This window comes from Leucopleurus acutus (assembly GCF_964270905.1).
Source record: "Leucopleurus acutus genome assembly, chromosome: 10".
Taxonomy (NCBI): Eukaryota; Metazoa; Chordata; class Mammalia; order Artiodactyla; family Delphinidae; genus Leucopleurus; species Leucopleurus acutus.
Genome location: NC_139153.1, coordinates 36,467,461 through 36,490,655, shown reverse-complemented (window position 1 = coordinate 36,490,655; position 23,195 = coordinate 36,467,461). Strand labels below are relative to the sequence as shown.

Here is a 23,195-nt window from a genome sequence, read left to right as displayed (position 1 = left end):
ACTGTGATCCAGGAGGCCAGACCAGAGGCCACGTCTGCGGTGCGGTGACAATGCTGAGATGCCGTTTGTGACTCCCATTGCCCCCTCCCAGGGGGTCTCGGGGCCCATTTGCCAACACAGAGCTTCTGCTTTCTCCGGGGGCCTCCTTGTCCCACAGCCCCCGGGAGTGAAGTCCTAACACTGCTGATGATACCCACCGGGCCTCCTTGGTACAGTCAGATCCAGGCCCATTACTCCACCCGTGTCCAGCTTCCCGGGGGATCCTCCCGCCTCCCGCTCCTCCCGCCCACACTGCAGGTCGATGACCCCACTTGGGAAACACTAGGCTTGCTCATATAAGGAGCCCAGGTGCCGCCAGTGTGCTCAGCAATGGCGTCTGCTCGGTGGCCCTGCCTCATCTTGGCTCTGCTCTCCGGTGTGGCGGTCTCTGGCTTCCCTAGAAGATTATGCCGGCTACTCGGGGTAAATCTGCCCCCTCTTCACCATCTGGCAGGCAGAGGGGCCAGGCCGGCAGTCCTGTGTGTAGGGTGCGGAGGAGGCAGAGGCTGGGCGGTGAGCTGCAGGGAACAGAGCTGCTATGCGGGGAACTGGGCTCCAGACCTGCTCCCTAATCCTGGGCAAGGCTCTTAAATCTCCTGGGCCTCTGTTTCCCTACCCGTCAGGTGGGTGATGCGGCACGATCAGCTCACCTCACTGAGGGGCTGTGAAGGTCCACGTCTGAGACAAGGGTAGAGGCCTCTAGGAATGGCCGAGCTGAGCCGTGTGGGGTACAGTGGTGGTGGGGTCTGGATGAGGCCTCAGGGGCCTGGGGCCCAGGGAAGGGCAGAGTGAGTCAGGGTATATGGGGCAGGGGAAGAGCTCTGGCTTTGGTCCTCCTTGCCCTGATCCCCCCGGTGAACTGGAGATCTTCCCTCCCTGCACCTCAGTTTCCCCATCTGTTCAGAGCCCTTCCTACTGCGACATGTGGCTCTGGGTGGGTCCATGTCCAGAGGCCCCTCAAGGTGTGTGTGTGGGGGTCACTGCTGAACCTTGGCCTCAGCCCAGAGCCTATTGCCAAGCCACTGTGGCCTTGGACTTGGCCTGACCCCTGTGTTTGTCTGTTTTTGCAGAAACGGAGCCTCCCGGAAGGGGTGAGAACTTTCACCAGGGATGGGGCAGGGCAGGGCAGGACGGAGCTAGTTGCCCAACAGCGGAAGGAGTGGGCCACAATGGCAGGTCCCTCCAGCTGGCAAACAGCCTATGGCCCCCTGCCCTCGCAGACCCCCGCCGTGACTCCAGAGCCCTGGGAAAGAGCACCACGGAACCATGGCCCTCGGACCCGCTGATAGAGCAGAGGACCGCCCTTCCACGAGTCCATCTTCCCACAAACACTTACCGAGCACTTGTCAGGCCCCATGCACAGGGCAGGAGACACACAGTGAATGGCCCCGTCACACCTTCATGAAGCATCTTTATATCCATGTTTAAGCCAGACGTCTCCGTAGAGCGTCCCTTGGTCCATCACCCCGTTGGAAAGAAGGTTTTGGGGGGCACGAAGGCCCTCCCCATGCACTGCCCTCAGATAGGAAACAAGGGCCTATTTGGGAGACAGAAGCAGGCAATTAGCAAAGGACACAGGCGGCAGGCTGGGGTGTGTGTGTGGACATGCTCTTTCCAAGCTGAGGTGTGGAAGATGAGCAGGAAGAGCTAGGACCTGGCATGGCTGGAGCACGGGATGAGTAGAGGCAGCACCTGCCTGGAGGCCCCCAGAGCCAGGGGGAAGACTGTCCTGAGGGCAGTGGTGAGAACAGGAGTGCTTCAAGTGGCAGAAGGACAGGGTCAGATTTGGGTTTTTATACCATCTCACTGGCTACAGCTGCATGTAAACAGATGATAGAGCTAAGGATGCAGAGTGACCATCAGAACAGTGGTGGCCAATTAAAGGTGGCAACCAAGGATGCTGCCCAGGCTTCTGACATGGGTGACTGGGAGACTGGAGGGGCCACTTACCAGGCAGGAGCTTTGGAGCCCACAAAGGGGAGCTTGAAGAGGGGCGGCCAGGAGGAAGTCCTGGTTTCCGGGTGCCTCAGGCTGGCTGGTCACCATCTGCTGAACACTGTTCCTCTCCCGCAGGTGGTCGATGGCATCGAAGTCTACGGCACCAAGGTCCACTGCAAGGTGACCTCCCGCTTCGCTCACAATGTCGTCACCACCAGGGCCGTCAACCACGCAGACACTGCCAAGGAGGTTTCTTTCAATGTGGAGCTGCCCAAGACAGCCTTCATCACCAACTTCACCTTGTGGGTGTCATCACGACTGCTGGCTCTGGGCTGGGAGGGGAGTCTGGCTCAGCATGAGTCCCCCAGCAGCTCTCTATCCCTGCAGGACCATTGATGGTGTTACCTACCCTGGGAATGTCAAAGAGAAGGAAGTTGCCAAGAAGCAGTATGAAAAGGCCGTGTCCCAGGGCAAGACAGCTGGCTTGGTCAAGTAAGTGTGGGCCCCCAGGCCTTGGGGAGAACTCAGGGCTGTAAGGGCCCTCAGAGACACAAACAACAGAACAGCAGCTATTATTATCATTATTTGGCAAAATGCGCCGTAATTCTTACAACGTTATCTCATTTTGAATTTGAGGCAACCGAGGCTCGGAGTGGGTAGGGGTCTCCCCCAAGGGTAAGGGACTTGAACCCAAAGCCCAGGAAGGATGGGCTGGTGCTGTCTTTGGGGCAGTCATTGTTTTGCACCCCCATCCAGGGCCTCTGGGAGGAAGCTGGAGAAATTCACCGTCTCAGTCAATGTGGCTGCAGGCAGCAAGGTCACCTTTGAGCTAACCTACGAGGAGCTGCTGAAGAGGCACAAGGGCAAGTACGAGATGTACCTCAAGGTCCAGCCCAAGCAACTGGTCAAGCACTTTGAGGTAATCAGCTGCTCTCCTGCAGCCCCTGCTGAAACTGCTGGGGGCAGGGTGCTGGGAAGGGTCCCAGGGCAGACCTCACAGCAGGGTCAAGAACACAGAAACCCAGCCCCCACCACTTGGTTGGGGAGGCGTGGGGGAATTACAGTGGCGCTGGCTACAGCACCTGGGCCAAGGGGAGGAGGCTGGGCGGCACCTGGCAGATCCAGGTTGGGTGCTGGGCCCTTGGGGACAACATCACAAAGTGTCTCTGTAATGCTTCTAACTGCTCACATGGGCATTTTACCTACATCAGAGTGGAAAGCCAAAGGAAATGCTTTAGTGGTAGAATCTGGGGCACCATATGGCAGGTAGTAGAAGAGTTCTGGGGTCAGAGTACCCACTTAAAAGCCCTTGTGGTCATTTTCTTGGTGGGAGACAGCAGGCTTGGCTGTCACAGAGTTGTCCTAGAGGCTGCTCCTTGTACATCACTGACCCATCTCCTTGCCCTTGTTGTCCTGGAGGCTAGGCTCTGCACTGTCACTGAGTGACATCTCCTTACCTTTCGCCATTTCAGATCACAGCAGACATCTTCGAGCCCCAGGGCATCAGTACGCTGGATGCTGAAGCCTCATTCATCACCAATGACCTCTTGAGCAGCGCTCTCACCAAGTCCTTCTCAGGGAAAAAGGTGGTGTAGATGCCCCTCGGGCCTGGGGGGCAGGTGCAGGAACACTGACCCTAGCAGGGCGAGTCTGAACCCGGGGATTTGACTGATGCAAGGGAGAGAGACAGAGACAGAGAGAGAGAGAGAGAGAGAGAGAGAGAGTGTGTGCATGTGTGTGTGTGTGGCGGAGGGATAAGTCTGCAACATCCCCTTTCTCCTAGGCCCCCTGGGTCAGGAGTGAGGATGCTAGGATGCTGGAGGCAGGGGGCTGCTTGCTGATGATGACCTGCCAGAGGAACTGGGGTCTCAACTGCACTGGGGGACAGGGAAGCCATTTATATAGCCTGGTCCCATTCTACTTTGGGATGCAGGCAGGGCAGGTTACTGGTCTCTGTTTTACAGATAAGGAGACCGAGGCCAGAGGGAGTTTTTTAGATCTGATTCCACATGAGGGGTGAAAGAAAAAAGGGAACTTTATTCTTGGTACTGGTGGTTGGCTCTGGTCCCCAAGGTCCCCAGCAATTCCAGGGGCCTTGCTGATCATGGGCAGTGGATGAATAAATGTTTATATGGACAGCAAACCTCAGTCAGGACTCCCAGGGTGAGGCCCAAGGAGCATACGCTCAGAGGGCTGCTGGCCTCTGCAGGCGGTGCCCTCACCCAGGGCCCCCTCCCCATTCCCTACTCTGCTCCCTTCCCCCTCCTCTTGGCAACAACACACACAATACCACCCAACATGAAATTCCTTTTCATGGTGCAGAATTCCCCTCCCAAAGTGGCTTCTTAGTGCAGGCAGAGCTAAGGGACTTGAGGGCCCAGTAAGCAGGAAGAGTGAAAGGCTGGCTCAGATAAGGCCCCTGGCCTCCAAGGAGCTCCAGATCTCCGAAGGGAAGAGAGGTGCTCAGAAAGGCTGAGCACGCCAGAGGGTGGCAGGACTGCCCAGGCACCTACCTACAGGCTCCTCGCCATGAGGACTGCACCGTGCTCCCCAGGGCAGCCCCGGGCTGAGGTCTGCAGAGGGCAGGCCCTGGCAAAGCTGAGCAAGGCTGGCCATCACCCTCCCTCAGGGCCACGTGTCCTTCAAGCCCAGCTTGGATCAACAACGTTCATGCCCAATCTGCACGGACTCCCTCCTCAAAGGAGATTTTATCATCACCTATGACGTGAACAGAGAGTCTCCAGCCAATGTGCAGGTAGGTACCCGCCGACTGGCTCTGCCAGGCTGGTAGATTCCCCACCATGGTGGAGTGAGGGCTGATGCGGGGAGGGGCTGCAGCTTCATCTAGTGAGACACCCTTGATCCTCAGCCCAAGGATGAGTTTCCTGCAAGGTGTGGGGACGATAGGTAGTCCAGAGCCTTCATGTGGCACCCCTGGAGGGGTGGAAAGGACATCTTTATTTTGGGCTGGTTAACGGCTGCGTCCTATTTGCAAGGGCAGCCAACGTGAGGTTGCTGAAGGGATACTGGCCTCCTCTCTCTCTCTCCCCTTTCCAGATCGTCAATGGCTACTTCGTGCACTTCTTTGCACCTCAAGGCCTTCCGGTGGTGCCCAAGAACGTGGTCTTCGTGATTGACGTCAGTGGCTCCATGCACGGTCGGAAAATGGAGCAGGTACTCTCCTTGGGGCAAAGGGGGTGGGGGTGGGACGTGTGGGAGGGAGAGAGAGATTTTTAAAAAGTGGACGAAGCCAATATTTCCAGTGAAAGATGGGAAAGGGGGACAGGATTCTAAAAAGGCACAAATCATCTGCCCCTTTTTTTGCAGATGGCATGGGCCTCACCGCCAGCCCAGGCTGGGAAGACATCTTCTTGTCTGCTTGTCTTTCTCCTTCCCAGACAAAGGATGCCCTCCTCAAAATTCTGGAGGATGTGAAAGAGGATGACTACCTGAATTTCATCCTGTTCAGTGGAGGTGTGACCACTTGGAAAGACACTTTAGTTCAAGCCACTCCTGAGAACATCCAGGAGGCCAGGAAATTTGTGATGAATATTCGTGACCAAGGAAGTAAGAACAGAGGGGAGGGAGCCACATCCTGCCACTCCTGTCTGCCTGAGCAGCCTATCTCCCTCCTGCCTTGGGGCAGAGACTCTGCTGGTCCAGGCCCGGCAGACCCTGGCTGGGGGTAGAGGTGGGGGTGGGGAGTCCTGAGGCTAGATACTGGGGTGTCTTCTTTGTGGTCTAGGGAAAGCCATTCTTTCTGTTTCTAACCTGTGATCCTGGTGCCCCACTAGCCCCAGCAAGATACCCTTATCCATGGCAGTTTTGTATGAAAGATGACAAGTGATGTCTATACTGTTCCCCACTCCTCCCTGTGAGAGGGGCTGGGAGTCCATTTGACTGTTCTCCAAATTGCTCTTACAATCACTGTGTGCATCTATCCTTCCGGCAGCCCTGAGAGGCTGGTCTTTTTACTCATTTGAAAGACTAAGTCATTCATTCATCACTCACTGAGTCATTCAGTCGATATTTACTGAGTACCACCACATATGGGCAGGCAGGGTCCCTGGGCACGTGAGCAGGGCCTGCTGTCTCGACCTCCTCTACCCTGACACCCTGAGGACACGCTCCCACGGTGCCGTCTGTCTGTCTGTGTGCCAGTGACCAACATCAACGACGCGCTGCTGAAGGGCATCAGTATGCTGAACAAGGCCCGGGAGGAGTACAGAGTCCTGGAGAGGAGCACCTCCATTGTCATCATGTTGACTGACGGGGACGCCAATGTGGGTGAGGCAGCGGGTGTAACTCTGGCTGCCGCTCCTGGCTCTGTAGCTGGCGTGCTGCAAGACCTTGGGCAGCTCTCTCCAGGGTCCCCCATGGTCTGTGAGCCCCTCAAGGGCAGGGCCCTGCCTCCCTGCCAGGCCTTCCCACGTCTGCCTCTACAAGGGCTGGTGGCCATGACTCCGCCAACTGCACGTGTAGGAGTCAGATCTGTCCAGACAGCTTCTCCTGACAGCCGCCGGGGCTGTGGCTGGAGCGTGAACACCTCCTTCTCCTGTAGGTGAAAGCAGACCTGAAAAAATCCAAGAGAATGTGCGGAATGCCATTGGTGGCAAGTTCCCCTTATATAACCTGGGCTTTGGCAACAATCTGAATTATAACTTCCTGGAGCGTATGGCCCTGGAGAACCACGGGCTTGCCCGCCGCATTTATGAGGATTCCGATGCCAACGTGCAGTTGCAGGTATGTCTTGTCTTGCACACCTCTGGGAATAAGGAGCTCACTACTTCCTCAGGAAACTGTTCCACTGTGTGACAATTTCGGTTATTAGAAAGAACTTCCTCTTGGGTTGAAATCTACCTCTGGTTATCTCTTACCCATCCATACTGGTTCTGATTTTGTCTGTGGGCTACACAGAACAGACCTGCTTCCTCTGTAGGATTGCCAGATCAAATACAAGACATCCAGTTAAATATGAATTTCTCATAAACAGCAAATAATTTTTTAGCAAGCATGCTCCAGATATTGCATAGGACACTGTATTAGTTTACTAGTGCTGCCTTAACAAATTACCATAAACTGGGTGGCTTCCACAACAGAAATTTATCATCTCACAGTTCTGGAGGCTAGAACTCCAAAATCAAGGTGTCGGCAGGGCTGGCTCCTTCTGAGAGCTGCGAGGGAAGGATCTGTTCCAGGCCTCTCTCCTTGGCCTGTAGATGGCCATTTTCTCCCTGTATCTTCACATCATCTTCTCTGTGTGCATGTCTGTCTCTGGGTCCAAATTTCCCCCTTTCATAGGGACACCAGTCGGATTGGATTGGAGTCCATCCTGAACACTTCATTTTAACTTGATTACCTCTGTAAAGGCCCTTTCCCCAAATAAGGTCATGCCCTGAGGTACTGGGGGTAAGGATTTTAACCTATGTATTTTGAGGGTACACAATTCATCCCATGACAGCTGTACTTATACTAAAAAGTCACTTGTCATTTACCTGATATTCAAGTTTAACTCATGTCCTGTATTTTCATTTGCTAAATCTGGTACCCTCCCCCTCCTCCCTGGCACAGGTGACTGCTTCTCCACCTCTGCAGTGGACACCCCCGGCCTTCCTCCTGTCAGTCTCCGGATCTCCATGCTCTCACCCGACATCGCCTTCTTTAGTCGGCTTCCACCCTTCCTTCTTACTTTCATTCCAACAAACATTTCTTGAGTCCTTTCTATGTGCCAAGAACTCTGTCCTTTCCTTTTCTATTCCTCCCAGTCTCTACCTGGGGGGAGAGGGGAACGCGGTGAGGAAGGGCACCCCCAAACTGAAGGGCACAGTCAGGGCCACATGGAAGTAGAGATCAGGAGCCAGGACTGGCCCAGCCCGGGAGACTCAACAACCCGTGGAGGCGCCAGTGGGAGCCTGCCCACCCTGTCCTCTCTCTGCCCACCCTGGTGGCCTGAGATGAGCAGGTCCCCTATCTGGACTCCAGGGCTTCTATGAGGAGGTGGCCAACCCGCTGCTGACAGATGTGGAGGTGGAGTACCCTGAGAACGCCATCCTGGACCTCACCCAGAACAGTTACCAGCACTTCTACGACGGCTCTGAGATTGTGGTGGCTGGGCGCCTGGCAGATGAGGACATGAACAGCTTTAAGGCGGACGTGAAGGGCCACGGGGTAAGCTGGGCCGGGGCCCGGCTGTGCGCTGGGGATGGGGGATCCGCACGGATAGGGCTCCAGCCTCCTGGCTGACGGCCCAGCAGTAGCAGCTCCTGAACAAGGCCCACCTGGCTCCTGGCTCCAGGCCTCCAGCCTCTCACCTTCTCCCACCCCTGCCCCAGGCCATCAACGACCTGACATTCACTGAGGAGCTGGACATGAAGGAGATGGAGAAGGCCCTGAAGGAGCGGGACTACATTTTTGGGAACTACATTGAGCGGCTCTGGGCCTACCTCACTATCGAGCAGCTGCTGGAGAAATGGTGACCCTGGCCCACCTCTCACACGGCCGGGCCCCGCACTCAGCCCCCGGCACTGCCCCAGCACCTACCTGTGAAGCCCCCTGTGCTGGCTATGCTCCGGGGGGAGCCCATGAGGAGGAAACTTACACCCCAGGAAGTGCACCTCCACACCCACTCCAGCTGCCCTGCCCTCTTCTTGGCCAGGCCCCATGGCCCGTTTTCCCTGGAGTAGAGCCGGGTCCATCATCTAGGGCTCAAGCAGCAGGCTGGGAGCACCTCGAGGGCAGGGGTGGGCCTTAGCATCCTGTTCCCGGCACCCAGCATGGGCCCACAGAGATGTTGATGCTGAACACAACCAAAGGCTGGGTCCCCAGCCCTCAGCCACAGGGAGCAGAGCTCGGGCCCATGCGAGAGGGCCGCGTCAGCCTTCTGTTAAGTGGGCTCGGCCAGGAAAGCCGCTGGCGCTCAGCATGTGAACTCTATCATGACTGATTGTTGCAGTGGCCATCTCGAGCCCCTTGTATTTTTCAGGTGGGGAAACTGAGGTCCAGAGAGGAATCAGGGCATGTCCGTCTGTCCCAGGGAGCTGGTGAACCAGTTTTTTCTGAGTGCTAGTGGGCTCTATCCTGGAGGACCCCACTGGGAGGGGTGGAGGAGGGTCCTGGGCTGACCCTCCCACCCCGCCCCTCCCCACAGCAAGAATGCCCATGGCGAGGAGAAGGAGAACCTCACAGCCCAGGCCTTGGACCTGTCCCTCAAGTACCACTTCGTGACTCCACTGACCTCCATGGTGGTGACCAAGCCTGAGGACAACGAGAACAAGACAGCCATTGCTGACAAGCCTGGGGAAGGTGGGCACGGAGGGTAGGGGCCAGAACTCAGAGGCCTTCTTCCAGGCCCCTGGCCTTAGGTGCCCTGAAGAGAAGAGGGCCAGGCTGAGGAGACCAGACCTTCTGAGAAGTGCAGGTCCTGGGGACATCGAAGGAAAACTGGCCAAGGGATGGGGAGGGTGTTGTAGAGGGAGCAAAGCCATTAGTGTGAATAGGAGCCTCGAAGTTTCTAAAAGGGCACAGTGCCCAGGGTCATTTCCAGGAAAGGGACTTAGGCTGCAGCGTGGAAGGGTTCAGTTAGACAAGAAGAAGCACTTCTGACCTAAAAGGTAGGCCTGGAGCAGGTGCCTGGGGACTGTGAGAGGAAGCGGCCCTAAGAGCTGGAGGCTGGGACCAGGCCTGCTCAACCAGACCCCAAGAGGGGGGTCCTGAGTGTCCCTGCAACTGGCACAGGCCATGGGGGTTGGGGCTGGGAGGCAAAGAGCCGGTCTGGGCCAGGCCTCTGCCTCCAGGAGCTCTTGGTTCCTGCAGGGGCCACACGAGGCCTGGGGCTGGCTGGCCAGGCAGTAAGTTGGTCACATTGGCCCTGACACCAGGAGTCTGTGGCCTCTAATGCATTTCTCCTCTTCCTCCCTCCCAGGGCCTGTGGATGCAGAAGGTGAGCTTTAGCCACAGCTGGGTGGGTGTCCCAGGAGGACGACAAGAGAGGACCAAGGAGGCCTTTCCAATCATGCTGGGGATGTACTGCCTGGGGAGGGGCCCTCAGGACACCTGGGCTCAGCTCCCAGCTCTGCTGTGAACTCACCAGGGGCCTGGGGCTGGGCTCTGTTCCACTCTGAGCCTAAGGGTTCTCGTCAGTTGACTGACGGTAGCTTCCCCTGCCCAAGGAAGGATAATCAGTATGAAAGTATTCTGTGACCTACAAAAATTAGCAACTCAATTAGCACTCGACTAATCCCACAGCAATCCTTTAAGGGAGTCCTCTCATGGTTCTATTTTACAGTGAGGAAACTGAGGCACAGAGAGGTTAAGTCTATTTGCTCAATGACTCAGTCAACAGGAGGCCAAGCCGGGACTTTGGCCCAGGCAGCCTGGTTCCAGCGCCTGCGCTGGAATTCACAGCACTTTGCGTTTCTCTCATTGTAAAATTTGACCATCACCCGCCCCACAAGCCCACCACCACCAGTCAGGGCCTCCCCAGCCCCTACCGGCCTGCCTTGTCTCTATCCATACAGGCTGTCCTAACCAAGCAGTATATTTGGAATGGGTCATGGCTTTGCCCTCTGAACAGCCCTGTGAAATGTAGTCACTGTGCGTGTGTGTGTGTGTGTGTGCGTGTGCGTGTGCGTGTGTGTGTATGTGTGCCCGCCTGCGTCTGGGTGGGTGTTTTACTACCAAAGACAACAATCACCTGTGAGCCTCATCCCACCCTGGGGGTGGGAGTTCAGGGGTGGGGGACGGCATTGCTCCTGACACAGAAACTGACTGACGGCTTGCATTTTAGCTGCGTGGAAGCGCTGAGCCCCGGTATTAACACTACACCCATATTACCCACCAGCCCTAGAAAGGAGTTTCCTAGGCATGTCCCATTTCTAAAGCCTAAACTTAGGGGGTCATATTCCCACCCTCTATCTGTCAGCGTTGGGGCCCCACTGGGGACCAGCAGCTCCGAGACAGGTAGAAGGCATGGGGTTGGGCGGAGGGAACCCCTAGACCTTGCTCACGCCTGCCCTTTGGCTTCTTTTTTCAGTGATCCCCTCCATGGCTTACCTGAGTGAGTATGTGCCCGCTGCCACAGAGCGTGGCCCTGTGCCGTCCCCCTCCGGAGTCTTTCCTGAATCAGCTCTCTGGGACAGGCAGATGGCTGGGGGGTCCTGAGGAGACGAGGGTTTAAGAGCATTAGGGAGCAGGAGGGGAGAGGCATGAACCGAACTCTGGGTGGGGGTCCTGGACCCTCCCCGCCTGCTTGTTTAGCTCAGCCCTCTCTCCCTTTGCGTCCACAGCCAACTACCAGCTTCCCCAGACACCCTACTACGGTGAGTTCCCCAGCTCCTGGGGCGTGGCCCAGGGCCCAGGGCCAAGTGCCTCCTACCTGTCTAGGAGTCCATCCCACGGGGACTAGGAGGCAAGGGGAGGGCCCCGGAACAGTGAGAGACCCTGGAAGCCAGCCCTTTCTCTATGTGCACTCAGTGGATGGGGACCCCCACTTCATCATCCAAGTTCCAGAGAAGGATGATGCCATCTGCTTCAACATTGACGAAGACCCAGGCACAGTGCTGCGCCTCATTCAGGACCCTGTCACAGGTGGGGACTGCGGGCTGGGGCCAGGGTCTCTTCCTGGGAGGGCCTGGAGTCCCTAGGATAGGCACATGGACTGGCTCCTCACTCTGCCTATAAGTCACCCATCTTATACGTAGATTACATCCTGTAGGGATTACAGATTCCACCCAGAGCCACAGGCTCCCCTAGTGCCCCCGGGGCCAGTGGTGTTGGGGAGATGGTTAGAATTAAGTGCAGCCTGGGCATGCAGGCAGGACCCGGCCTGTGTGTAGGGAATCATTGTTGTCTGAACAACACTGGCCCAGGCAAGGGGCAGAGCCACAGTGTGGGCCCTCAGCCAGTAGTGTGACCCCCATGTGTCTAAGAACAGACAGGGTTGGCTCTGAAGTCCTGGTCTCTCAATGGGGCCCCCACTGGGCTACCCCTCAGTAGGCTGGCTGAAGGGGAAGGTGTGTCCCTAAAGACCAGCCTGGACTCAGGTCTTGCTGGTCTCTTGCTACCCCGCCCCTCTGGCAGGCCTCACAGTTAACGGGCAGATCATTGGTGAGAAGAGAAGCAGCCTGGACTCCCAGACCAGAAAGACTTACTTTGGCAAGCTGGGCATTGCCAATGCTCAGATGGACTTCCAGATTGAGGTGACACCGGAGAGGATCACCCTGTGGCATGGGGCTGCACAGAGCATGTTCAGCTGGCTGGACACGGTCACGGTCACACAGGATGGGTAAAGCCCCACTACTGGGTCTCTGAGAGGCGCTATAGTGCAAGGGTCTAAGGAGGGATTTGAACAAATCGCAGGACAGAAGATCCACAGGGCTCACAGGAAAGACCAGTGGCCTCAGAGTTCAGCCCCTGCCTAGGGGAGGGTGACCATGGTGGCCCCCCACCAACCCCTGGGGCCCCCATCAGAGGCAGTATTGGTAGCTAGACAGTTCGCAGGACTGACCTTGAGGGAAGCGCTGTGTGGACGAAAGCATTAGGTGGACCTGGCAAGCAAGCTGAGAGTGACCAAGACCCCCACATGCATCGTGTCTGGCTGAACTCACTTGTTCTCAAACTCGTCAGCCTCTCGTGTCTTCAGATCACCCCAAGCTGGGTGGGCAGGGCAGCGGTGTTAGCTCCACAGAGGCTCAGAGAGGGGCAGAACCTGCCCAATGTCGCACAGGAAGCCAGTGGTGGAGCTGGGGCTCGATCCCGGGCCTCCAGACGCCCAGGACAGCCCCTTCTCCTGCTTACAGAGGAGCAGGGACCCACTCAGTGGAGTGCACAGTCAACATGCATAAGCGTCTTCTCTCCAGCACCCCTGACATAGTTTCTGGAGTCTGTGCGCTCTCAGGTGTCATGTCTCCTGCTGAGATACCCTTGATTCAGATGCCTGGTGTCATGACCACTGGGCCTCACTGCTGACCTCCTCTTCTCTCCTAGACTGTCTGTGACGATCGACAAGAAGAACATGGTGGTCTCCTTTGGAGATGGGGTTACTTTTGTGGTTGTCTTGCATCAGGTGTGGAAGAAACAGCCCATCCACCATGACTTCCTGGGCTTCTATGTGGTGGACAGTCATCGGATGTCAGCACAGACACATGGGCTGCTGGGTACGAAATGTTCAAGCCTCAGGTTGTTCAGACCACATGGTGGAGGGAAAAAGCCATGCAAAGGGCCAGCCTAACCACCCTGGACCCAGGGCTCAACACCTCATCCAGCCTTTGCATCTACCTTGGAAGACCAGTGGCCATGTCACATATGGTGGTGGCAGGGCTGACAGTGTGAATGTTTTTATTCCCAGGACAATTCTTCCACCCCTTTGACTTTAAAGTGTCTGACGTCCACCCAGGCTCTGACCCCACAAAGCCAGATGCCACAATGGTGGTGAAGAACCATCGGCTGACAGTTACCCGGTGAGGAGACTCTACTGACATCCTCACCCTGCCCTGTCACAAGACAGGAGGAAAGAGCTCTCTCTGCCCACGCACATCAGCCCATCTGGCTCTTGTCGTCTGTGGGGCATCCTTGTTTCCCTCTGGGGTCTTGGCCCCCTTTAACTGGGAAAAGGCCAAATCTGACCCCCTAGAAGGAGTAACCACAAGGCCTCATTCTTGACCAGAGTTTGGACTCCTAGAATTGGCAACTTCACACGCCTTTTCAACCTTAGGTCCTTGGGCGCAGCAGCCATCTTGCCTACCCCGTGTATCACAGCATCTCTCTCCTTTCTCCCAGGGGCTCCCAGAAGGACTACAGGAAGGACGTCAGCGTTGGCACAAAAGTTGCCTGCTGGTTCGTCCACAACAATGGGCAAGGGCTGATTGACGGCGTCCACAGCGACTACATTGTCCCCAGCCTGTTCTGAGTGGACATGCCAGCTCCTACTGAGGCGGCTGGCAGGGCTTGCATGGCATCTGGAACAGAGGCACAGAGTGGGGCCTGATGGAGGGCTGTGACAGTAAAGGCCAAGGAGAAACCGGACGGCTACCAGTGTCTGCATGCTTCCATGAGCCCCTGCTCCAGGGGACAGGCAGCTCGAAGGAAGGGCTGGCTGCTAGGAAGGCAACTTCCTGGGCCTCTCCACCGATGCGGCTGAAAGACACAGTTGGTTGGGGTGGTACTATGGGGAGTTAGACACGTGATGGTTGGGGAAGGAAAAAATCAAGAATTGACTCGAGAGCAAAGAGGCTCTGAGAAGTCGGGAAGGACTGACTACATTTCAGAGTTCAGGAGGGTCAGAGGAAAAGTCAGGGTCGTGGCTCACAAGCTCTTACCAGCACCTTTAGGCCTGAAGCTCCTTCTATGACTCAGGAGCAAAGAGTGCTCCAGGGCAGACCCAGCCTGCAGCTAATTGTGCACGCCACCCACCCTTCGACTCTAATCATCTCGCCATCCATCTGCCCGCCCATCCCCCGCTCCCCCCAACAACCCATCTATTCAGCAGGTAAACCCAACATTCTGGGGTAGGATCTGGGAGCACATAGTTTAATAACCCAGGTCCTGCTTGCATGGGTACCCAAGTTTCCCTTCAGCTGGGCTGGGGACCCCTGGGATCCTCCAATCACTCCTCATGGTGACCACCTGCTGCACACTCAGTAATTCCTGGGTGGGGTGGGGGTCAGCCAGAGGTTCCTAGGGAAGGGGCTCTGAGGGCTCTCAGCCTGGACAACCCTCTCCCACCCGGACAGCAGCAACTGCCCCTCCCCAGCCCTCCTGCTTCCAGAGACAGCTTTTTTGCAGTGCAGACCTGGTCATCATTCCCTGTCTGAAACCCTATAAATGACATCTCCCACCCAGGGTTCTTGGGACAAAGACAAAAGTCCTTCCTGCGGTCTCTCCCTCTCACTGTCTGCGTTCCAGGCACACAAACTGCTTCCAGTTCTGCAAACACAACCCCTCCTTCCCCAGATCCTTTGCCTCTGCTGTTCTCTCTGCCTCAGGGGCTGACGGCACACTGGGAGGAAGGTACCCGGCTGAAGGAAGTATTGGGTGGCTTCACTTATGGCAGAGTGGGGGACACAGTAAGACCGGAGGAGGTTGCAGTCACATTGGGAAGGGTCTCGAATGCCAGCGGGGTGGGGTGGAGTGGGGTCTGGCCATGGCTCACCAGGAAGTTCTGCTACCTCCCGCTCGAGGGGCCCCTCTGTCTGAGCCAGGACAGGGTTGCCCAGGGCCCACACTGGCTTGGGGGCCTGGAGAGGGCTGGAGAAGGGCAATCCAGGAGGGAACATCTGTCACCAGAAGAGCCCCCGAGGCGCTGTTACCGCTCTAGAGAGAGGGCCACATGAGACAGGGCCCTGGACTGAAAGCGGCAGAGGTCCAGGCTGGGCTGGCAGAAAGGGCCCGGGCCTGGGATGGGACACCCTAAAGTGGGCAGTCCCAAGTCGGCTGAGGAGCCATGTAGCTTTAAGCCAGTCATCTTGAGGTCAGTTTTCACACTTACGAAACGGGGAGAAGGATCCTGCCAGATGGAGCGTGTGAAAGGCATCAGCATGGTAGTTTCTGGTCCTCCTGAGGCGCCTATCTAAAGGTCCTGCTGCTCCAGCTAGCAACCAAACCCAGCGGGCTGGGAGAGGGGCAGCAGGATGTACCCCAACACACAGTCAGGGAGGTCTGTCCTCTGCCCAGTCACACCTCGTCCTGGCTGTGCCTGTCCCTGCCTACAGCCTGTGAAGGCTCCCTGGGCTTTCAGGATAGAAGCCAAGCTCCATGGCGAGGTGTACGCAACTGGTGCTGGCCTGGGGCTGCTTCCCCACCTCGCCAGCATCCCTTCCACCTCACCCCACGGCACCGCTTCCCTTTACCTTCCTGGACTCAGTGCAGTGTCCTGGCTCTGGCCCTGGTGTCCCTGCCCTCCTTTTCCACTGGGCTAACCTTTCTTTATTCTTCAAAACTCAACTCCAGTCCAGTCCCAACCATGACACTACCAGGAAGCCTCCCCTGATATTCCTCAGGTTGGGCAAGATGCCTCCCTCTGGGCTCCTTGTGGCACCTGGTTGTCCTCTGGGTGGCAGCTGTGTCTGTCAGGTGCCCAATGTACCTGCAGCACTCGGCCCAGGGCCTGGACCAAGCAGGTGCTGGAAAGCATGCAGTGAACAAAACAGTGACATGCATGGACCTACTTCCAATTGCTCACAGAGAACTCACGCACTTCAGGTGCTGGCTGGGCCAGAAAGTCACCCAGGACCCCGCTGTTGTGGCACAAATGCCACAGCCCAGCCCAGGTGGTGGCGTCTCGTTCCGCTATGTCAGGGCCAGCCCCACAGCAAGTCCAGCGGAGCCCCCAAAGCTGCTCCCTTGTCTCACAGAACTCTTGTCTGAGCCCCTCTGAGTGACCTTCACAAAGTGACTCTGCCTGAGACCCCTGCCTGCCACCCAGGCTTGATGGGGAGGCAGTAGTGCAGGAAAGAGTGTTCCTGAGTGTTGGGCAAACTTGCTGCTGAAGACCTCCTCCCTCCCACCGGCCTCTCTTCTACCCTTCTAGAAAGACTTACTCAGCAAACACCCTGTATAGCTCAAGAGCTGGGAAAAGAATGTTCTCCCTGATCTGGTTTGCTCCCTCTCAGCAAGCAAATGAACTCGTTTCCTGCTTTACCCTGGCTGCCAGGAAGCTCAGAGCAAAGCTTTTTTGCTGCTACAGCTTCCCCTACCCTGGTGTCTCTGATTTAACTCTCCTCCTGCTTGGCTCTTTTCTCTTATTTTCATTCTCATGTTTTTTGGTTTTATTCTCTTTATGCTTTTTATTTGTAAGCCAAAGACTTGTGTCATTTTTGAAGAAGTAGGTGAAATAATTATAAATGTTTTGAAAGTATGCCTTGCCTGTGCAAGAATTGGGTGGAATCTTTGGGGTGCCTAACCCTGGGACACAAACAGGAGAGGAGACCCTCAACAGCCCAAGCTCCTGGGAACAGACCCTTGCTTCCCTCCTGGGACTGGGGCCTCATCTCTGTCTCCTCTGTCTTCCACTGCCAGCTTCTCTGCAAGGTGGTGAGAAGACAGGCCTGTTCCTGAGCACAGGTGTGAAAATCAAATTATGTCTGGCAAATTCCACTGCAAAAGGGCCCAAAAGTTTGCTGAGAATGACAAACTTCTACCCAGGTTACTTTTCTTCTTTTGAGTCAAAACTGGTTTTCACGGACCATGTCACCATAAAGCAGAGTGAACGCTGCTCCCAGGAGTGTTCTCCTGCCCTAGGCCCCCAGCAAGAGCAACGTTTTGACTGGGTGGTTTAAATCTCTCCAAATCTTAGTTTCCCTGCCTGAGAAATGAAGGGACCAGACTGAAAGCTCTCCATGGGCCTTACTGGCCTCAGGCCTTTGAAGGGTTGATGGCGGATGATGCTAATGTTACACACGCTACGTGTCCAGGACGTGATCCTGAGGCTCTGGGATTTGGCCGGATGGGACCAGAAATGCCCACTCCCTGGGTTCACACCACCTCTCTTTATTTTAATGAGCGCAAATACCTCTCCCCATGATGTTACAGGACCCACAGGTGGCCCTGTGGTCGCAGGGTGGCAGTCATCTGCACCCAGCAGGCGGCACGGCGGGTGGGCATAACTCCTTGCATCAGAACTACAGCTCCACAGACCAGCAGGAAATCTCTGTTCCCGGGGGCCCCTCTTGGTAGTCCAGCTTGAGCTCTCTGGGATGGACAGACAGACAGGTGGTCAGCATGTCTCAGGTTGGGTGGGAAGAGAGGGAGACAGCTAGGGATAGGAATGTGGAAGGTGGAGGGTCTTGGGGTCCCTTAGAGTTCCCTCCAGCACAGGCTGACAAGGTCTGGCCACCCAAGGGCACCCAGCTGTGTGTGGTCTCCAGGGGCCAGGGCTCTAGGAATTCAGGGGGAGTTTCCTACTGCTCCCAACTCACTCTAGTGATCTCTGGGCTGGTATGTTTTCTGTGGGTCTGAGTTGACCATCCTTTGTGGGGCCACTGAAAGCTGGGTCAGACTTGTCTAACCTGACACCTGACTGTCTAGTTCCCAGGCAGGGACAGAGGAGGAGTGGGGGTCTCAGAGCCCGGCTCCCAGCCCCACCCCTGGCCGGGCTCAGTGGCCTGTTGTGTTGAGTCACCTGGTGGCAGAGTGGTCATGCCCCTGGATCTTCAGTGTTCGCTTGCTGTCATCTGCTGCTGCCAGGGGCTCCCAGAGCACGTCCTGGTAAAACTGGCCTGAGATACAAAGGGCGGGTCAGCGAGGAATAAAGACGGAGGGAGGCTGGGGGACGTGCAGAGGTGATGGCATTGCCTGTTCACAGTCAGAGGCGGTTTCTGATGACGTCCCGAGCCACGTACCAAGGGTCCCACTGATGTGGCTGGAGAAGCGGTCAGTGTCCCGCAGAAGGAGCCGGAGCCCCGCCCCAGGGCCCTCCCAGGACAGCAGGCCGATGGTCACTCTGTCAGGGCTGCTGAGCAGCAGAAGCCCCGCCTTGTCCATGGTCATCTTGAGACTGTGGGGAAACCTGTGTCCTGAGCAGGAAGGGAGGCAAGGAGGTGCCCGCAGGGGGCGTGGGCAGCAGCATGGCAGTGGGCAGGGGGTGCCCTCCTGTCCTCAGGATCTCCTAGTGTGGCCTTTGGTGGAAGGTCCCTTCAATCTTCTGGGCTTCAGTTTCCTCAGTCAACTGGGACCAAGGTTAACTTACTGATACCTGGTTATCCCAGCATTTTATATATATATATATATATATATATATATATATATATATATTTTTTTTTTTTTGCTGTGCTGCACGGCATGCGGGACCTTAGTTCCCTGACCAAGGATCAAACCCATGACCCCTGCAGTGGCAGCGCGGAGTCTTAACCACTGGGCTGCCAGGGAAGTCCCCTATCCCAGGATTATTTATAACATGAGATAACGGTTCCTCTCCCTCTGGTTTTCTTAGATTTGGTTTCTCATGAATAATATGACTTAGGGGTTCAAGGATACATTTCCTCTGTCCCTTTTGTTTTTATGGCTAGTGCCACTTTCTTCTGATGATCAGTGTTTAATCATGTGTTTTAAGGTCTAGAAGGGCAAGTCCTTCTCGAATGCCTTCCTTTTTTACTTAAAATAATCTTTGAGATTATTACCACTTTTGTTTTCTTAGGAACGTTAGATTCCTTTAAGCATGTTGAGTAAGACCCTGCTGTGACTCGGAGGTTATTTTCAATGGAAACGCGCTAAACTTACACCGTCTTGTTGACAGAGTTCAGTGTACAAGCCATGGTCTATTTTTCTTTATGTGCATCTTCTGCAGCTCATGAAAGTATGTGGACGTTCAATCACCACGATTGATAGGAATCCTTTATTCCATCTTCTAGTGTGTATGTCCAAGGCGCAGAAATGCTATTGATCTTTGTGTGTCTACCAGATAGCAGGAAACTAAGATCTTTTATGAAATTGGGAGCTTTCAAGGTGAGCCCCTCAGATTTGCCAGGTGTGCACTCATGTATCAAGTGGGAACCAGTCTCTTCGGAGGGGCTGGGTGAGAGGGAGCAGACAACATACTCAGCACAGGCTGGGGGCTCAGAGAACACGGCTCAAAGAGGGCCAGGGTCCTTGGCCTCTCTCCCAGGCCCCTCGTGACTCCCAGAGCAGGAGAGCTACCTCTGCAAGGCTCCACACAGGGGAAGCCCCACAAGAAGAGGTCGGCATCCTTCTCCAGTAACCCCCAGCTGCCCGGTGTTGATGTCAGAGGGACCTGTCTCTCCTCAACAGAGCTTCAAAGTTAAGGATGACAATTATAACCTCCCCTGATGGACAGTGCTCTCCAACCTCTCGTTGTCAGGGTTACCTCACCACATAGACAGCGCACCTTCCCGCATGCCCAGTGCGCACCGTACTGTCTGTGGGCAAAGTGCTCCCCGACCACATTCTCTCACTGGACCATCCCCTCAGCCCTCCGACTCAGGGCCGGATGATTATCCCTAGTTAAAAGTGAGAGGGGCTAAGCAGCCTGCCTAGGGTCACTCAGCAGAGCAGCTCCAAACCACACCATCCCCTGCACAGGACAGTGACCTGGGTTAGGTGTGAGGGTAGCCAGGTCCCCGGGACAACCCCTTGGCACCCTCCAGAGCAGGAGGGGTAGGTACAGGGCTCTGTGCATCTCTGCCCCTCCTGTGGGTGCGGCCCACTGCAGAGGACTCATGCCCAGCCACTCCGTCCCCAGGCCTGTGGCGTCCCATCACCAGCTAACATGGGGTGAGGGGTCACCCCCGGTCCCCAGCCTGTGGCTTACTCTGGCATCACCGAGTACAGAGTTTTCTTCCACTTGTATGCAGAGCTTCTTCGGTTCCGAGTCACTACCACGTGCTCAGGGGATGCACGAACCTGCAGCTGGGGTTTCTCGAAGGTCACCTCAATCCACGAGAAGTGGCCCTTCTCTGTCTCATAGTGGCCAGTCACCTCAATCCCTGAGAGGGCCGGGAGCAGAGAGGTCAAAGCTGTGGTCCCAGCCGGGCACTGGCCTGAACAGGTCGTCCCTCCGGCTACAACCCCCCGAGCCGCCCTTCACCCACTCACCTCCGGTCCCCTTCCCCAGCCTCCCCTCACACCACAGGCCTGCTTCCCACAGTCTTTCCACTCATCCCTTGGTTCCCTATAGCTTTGGAGGGGCCCCCAAGTCTTGGGTGACAGCCATCTTCAGACGAGCCCTCTGAGGAGGGAGGTCTCGTGTGAAGTCAGTAAACGCGCGTGAAGCCCCTGCAGCGTGCCTGACCCTGAGCTGGGCACCGTGGCCAAGAGTGGGAGGGAAAATCAGTGCTCCCTAGCCTCAGGGAGCAAACAGACTCTGGGCCTGGCGTGATGAAGCGGGAGACAGTGTGTGAGGTCTGGGGGAAACGAGGGGGCCGTAGATGTTCGTTGACTGTGAGTGGCTCTGCAGGTGTGCATTTGAGCATCCCGAGTGCTGTGTGTCCCCACGTCTGACCTGACAGCTCAGCTCGACCCTTCTGGGGACTCGGGGTCAGGTCTGGCCAGCGCACCTACCTCCTCCCCCCATTTGTTTCCTCCACACCCCCTACAGCCCCACCAGCTTCCTTCAGGGCTCTGTGCTTCTGCCTACCCCTTCCTCTACCTTGTGGACCCCCCATTTCTCTGCCAAGGCCCAGTCACCCCCATATGACCTTGTGCAGCCTCCCCTGACCCTAGGACAGCTCTCATCTCCTCCTCTGGGCTTGTCTCCACGGCACTCTGGGCACGGACGACAGGCCCCTGCGCTGCTCTGTGCCCAGGCTTGTCTCCCCAACCCTGAAGTATGGCAGTGCCTGGGGGTAAGCCCACATCTGGTCATCCTGGGGTGCAGGCCACTCAGGCCTGCATATGTGGTGCCCAGTAAAAGGTGTGTGGGGAAGACGTATGAGCACAAGTGTCGGTGCTCAGGGGCTTGGCCATGTTACTACCTGGGATGAGGACTGCCCGTGAGTCTCTGTGGGCAGGTTTCCCACCGTTTTTTCTGGGGTGGGAAGTTGGGGGTGCATGGTGCCCGGGTCTCTCTGGGTGTATGACTGGGTGTGCACCTCTCACCTTGGCCAGGGTCTGAGAGCAGGTTTGTTGGTCCCTGAGAGCGCTTGAGGTCCACACAGAGCCGGTCCACGCTCCGCCCAGGCAGCGGCAGGATGACAGAAGGAGGCTGGATGGGGGCTGGGACAGCAGGTGTGGTTCTGGGGGCAGGTAGAGCAGGCTGGGGGTGAGGACGGTGAGGGGGGCTGAGGGGAGCTGGCACTTACCGTGGTGTGGGGATGCCGTGGTTGTTTCTGAAAGAAGAAAAAGTCTGGGTTTAGGCAGCCCCTTCCTGGGGAGGGGTGGGCTGAGGAATGGAGTAGCAGATGGGTGTGGCAGGGCTCCCTCTCCATCGAGAAGCCCACGCGACAGGTGGCAGAGCTCCCCGGGCTCTCCCCTCCCAGGCTCTCCCTGCTATAGGGCCAGAATCTATTGCTGCCTGGAGGTACCTTTGATTCTTAAGTCCATGTCATGTTCATCAAGAAATGAGGTAGCTGATAGCCCTGACGCAGGCATTAGTGCAGGAACAGCCAGGAACAGAAAGGGAGAAGGCAGTCAGGATTCAAAGCAATCGGCAAGCCCTCCAGCCATCACTGCCACCTGCCACCCACCAAGCTCCAATACCACAACCCCTGCCACACCTACACCCAATCTGGACGAGCCTTTGCAAAGAGATTTTTCAACCAGAAGAGCATGCTATTAGGGAAAACGCTGAGGAGACAGGGTCCAGCCGGGCCTGCGGCTGTGTCTGAGTCCAGACTTGGAGATCAGAAACAGCTCAAGGGACTACTCCTGGCTTTGGGAATGGAGGAAATCTTCCCTTTCTAGAACGTTCCATCCTGAGCCAGCCTCCAGAGTGTGATGAATCCAATTAAGTAAAAATAAAGGACACGTTATGTAATGTCATACCTTACAGCAACTCTCCCTGGTCTGTGCCTAGCCCTGTGCTTGGTGCTCTATCTTATCCAACTCTATGGGCAGGTTCATCTTGAGGAAACTAGGCCCTCAGAGGGTCAGAAAGCGGCTTACGTGGCATCACGTCTGGTGGCGTTGGTCTCCAGGGCGTACGGTGGGGTGGATAAGGAAGATGAGGAGGATGAAGAGGTCCAGGTGGTCCTAATCTCGTGGGGAAATTGTACAGTTTATCGAAAACTCCAGTTTTGGAAAAGTTGACACATGCAGTCTTTTCTCAAGCAGTGCCATGGGTCCCCACACCCAGGGCTCTGGGACCCACCCCAGAAGAGGGACGTGGAGAAGGCAAACGGCTCCCCTCCCCACACCGGCCATTCTGGGAGAAATTCAAAGTTGGAACAATGGACCCTTCTTGAACTCCTCCCTGCTGGGATATCGGCCCCCCTTGCCCCACTCTGGCAGTGCCCCTCAAACTACCTTGTCCTCTCCAGCCTCTTCTTTTAGAAAAGACAGGGTCTGCACTGCTGCCTCCTAATCAGACACAACTGGATTTGAGTCCCAGCCCTGCCACCAGCTAGGCGAGACAAGAGTCACTCCCCCCAACAGCCGGGGCAGAGCCCAGTCTGTGGCCAGGTTCAAGGTTCCGTAAACAGCCCCTTCCTCTATCCTGTCCTCTTTTGCTACCTGATACTCTGGACGCCTTTGCCTCCCACGGAATGATATCTGAAGAGAGTGTGACCTGGAAATCAGAGAGACCTGGGTTTGCTTCTTGGATGTGCCTTTCT

General features: G+C 56.3%; 2 protein-coding genes across 3 annotated transcripts in view; one reads left to right on the top strand and one right to left on the bottom strand.

The window, feature by feature from the left end:
* The first annotated feature begins 339 nt into the window (after nt 1-339).
* Nucleotides 340-14,128, top strand: ITIH3 (inter-alpha-trypsin inhibitor heavy chain 3). Of its 2 annotated transcripts, none has more exons than XM_082848740.1 (22): nt 340-462; nt 1,110-1,130; nt 2,113-2,279; nt 2,365-2,469; nt 2,734-2,896; nt 3,450-3,563; nt 4,607-4,732; nt 5,035-5,151; nt 5,376-5,544; nt 6,139-6,264; nt 6,539-6,720; nt 7,960-8,145; nt 8,310-8,449; nt 9,125-9,279; nt 9,899-9,916; nt 11,009-11,032; nt 11,262-11,294; nt 11,449-11,562; nt 12,055-12,259; nt 12,961-13,130; nt 13,322-13,433; nt 13,753-14,127. In XM_082848740.1, exons 1-22 carry the CDS (start codon nt 370-372, stop codon nt 13,880-13,882), a joined length of 2,670 nt encoding a protein of 889 aa, XP_082704866.1. In that variant the 5' UTR covers nt 340-369; the 3' UTR covers nt 13,883-14,127. The 2 variants fall into 2 exon arrangements, with proteins under 2 accessions (XP_082704866.1, XP_082704867.1); XM_082848741.1 differs by having other exon boundaries at nt 372-462; nt 2,349-2,469; nt 13,753-14,128.
* A 3,293-nt stretch (nt 14,129-17,421) lies between these two features.
* The window catches only part of ITIH4 (inter-alpha-trypsin inhibitor heavy chain 4), a 15,032-nt gene continuing 9,258 nt past the window's right edge, over nt 17,422-23,195 (bottom strand). Inside the window, 11 exon segments of the mRNA XM_082848251.1 lie at nt 17,422-17,661; nt 18,092-18,188; nt 18,312-18,466; nt 20,237-20,411; nt 21,523-21,639; nt 21,726-21,752; nt 21,948-22,001; nt 22,528-22,614; nt 22,888-22,941; nt 23,095-23,113; nt 23,115-23,149. Of these exon segments, the coding sequence (XP_082704377.1) occupies nt 17,592-17,661; nt 18,092-18,188; nt 18,312-18,466; nt 20,237-20,411; nt 21,523-21,639; nt 21,726-21,752; nt 21,948-22,001; nt 22,528-22,614; nt 22,888-22,941; nt 23,095-23,113; nt 23,115-23,149 (890 nt within the window). The 3' untranslated portion in view covers nt 17,422-17,591.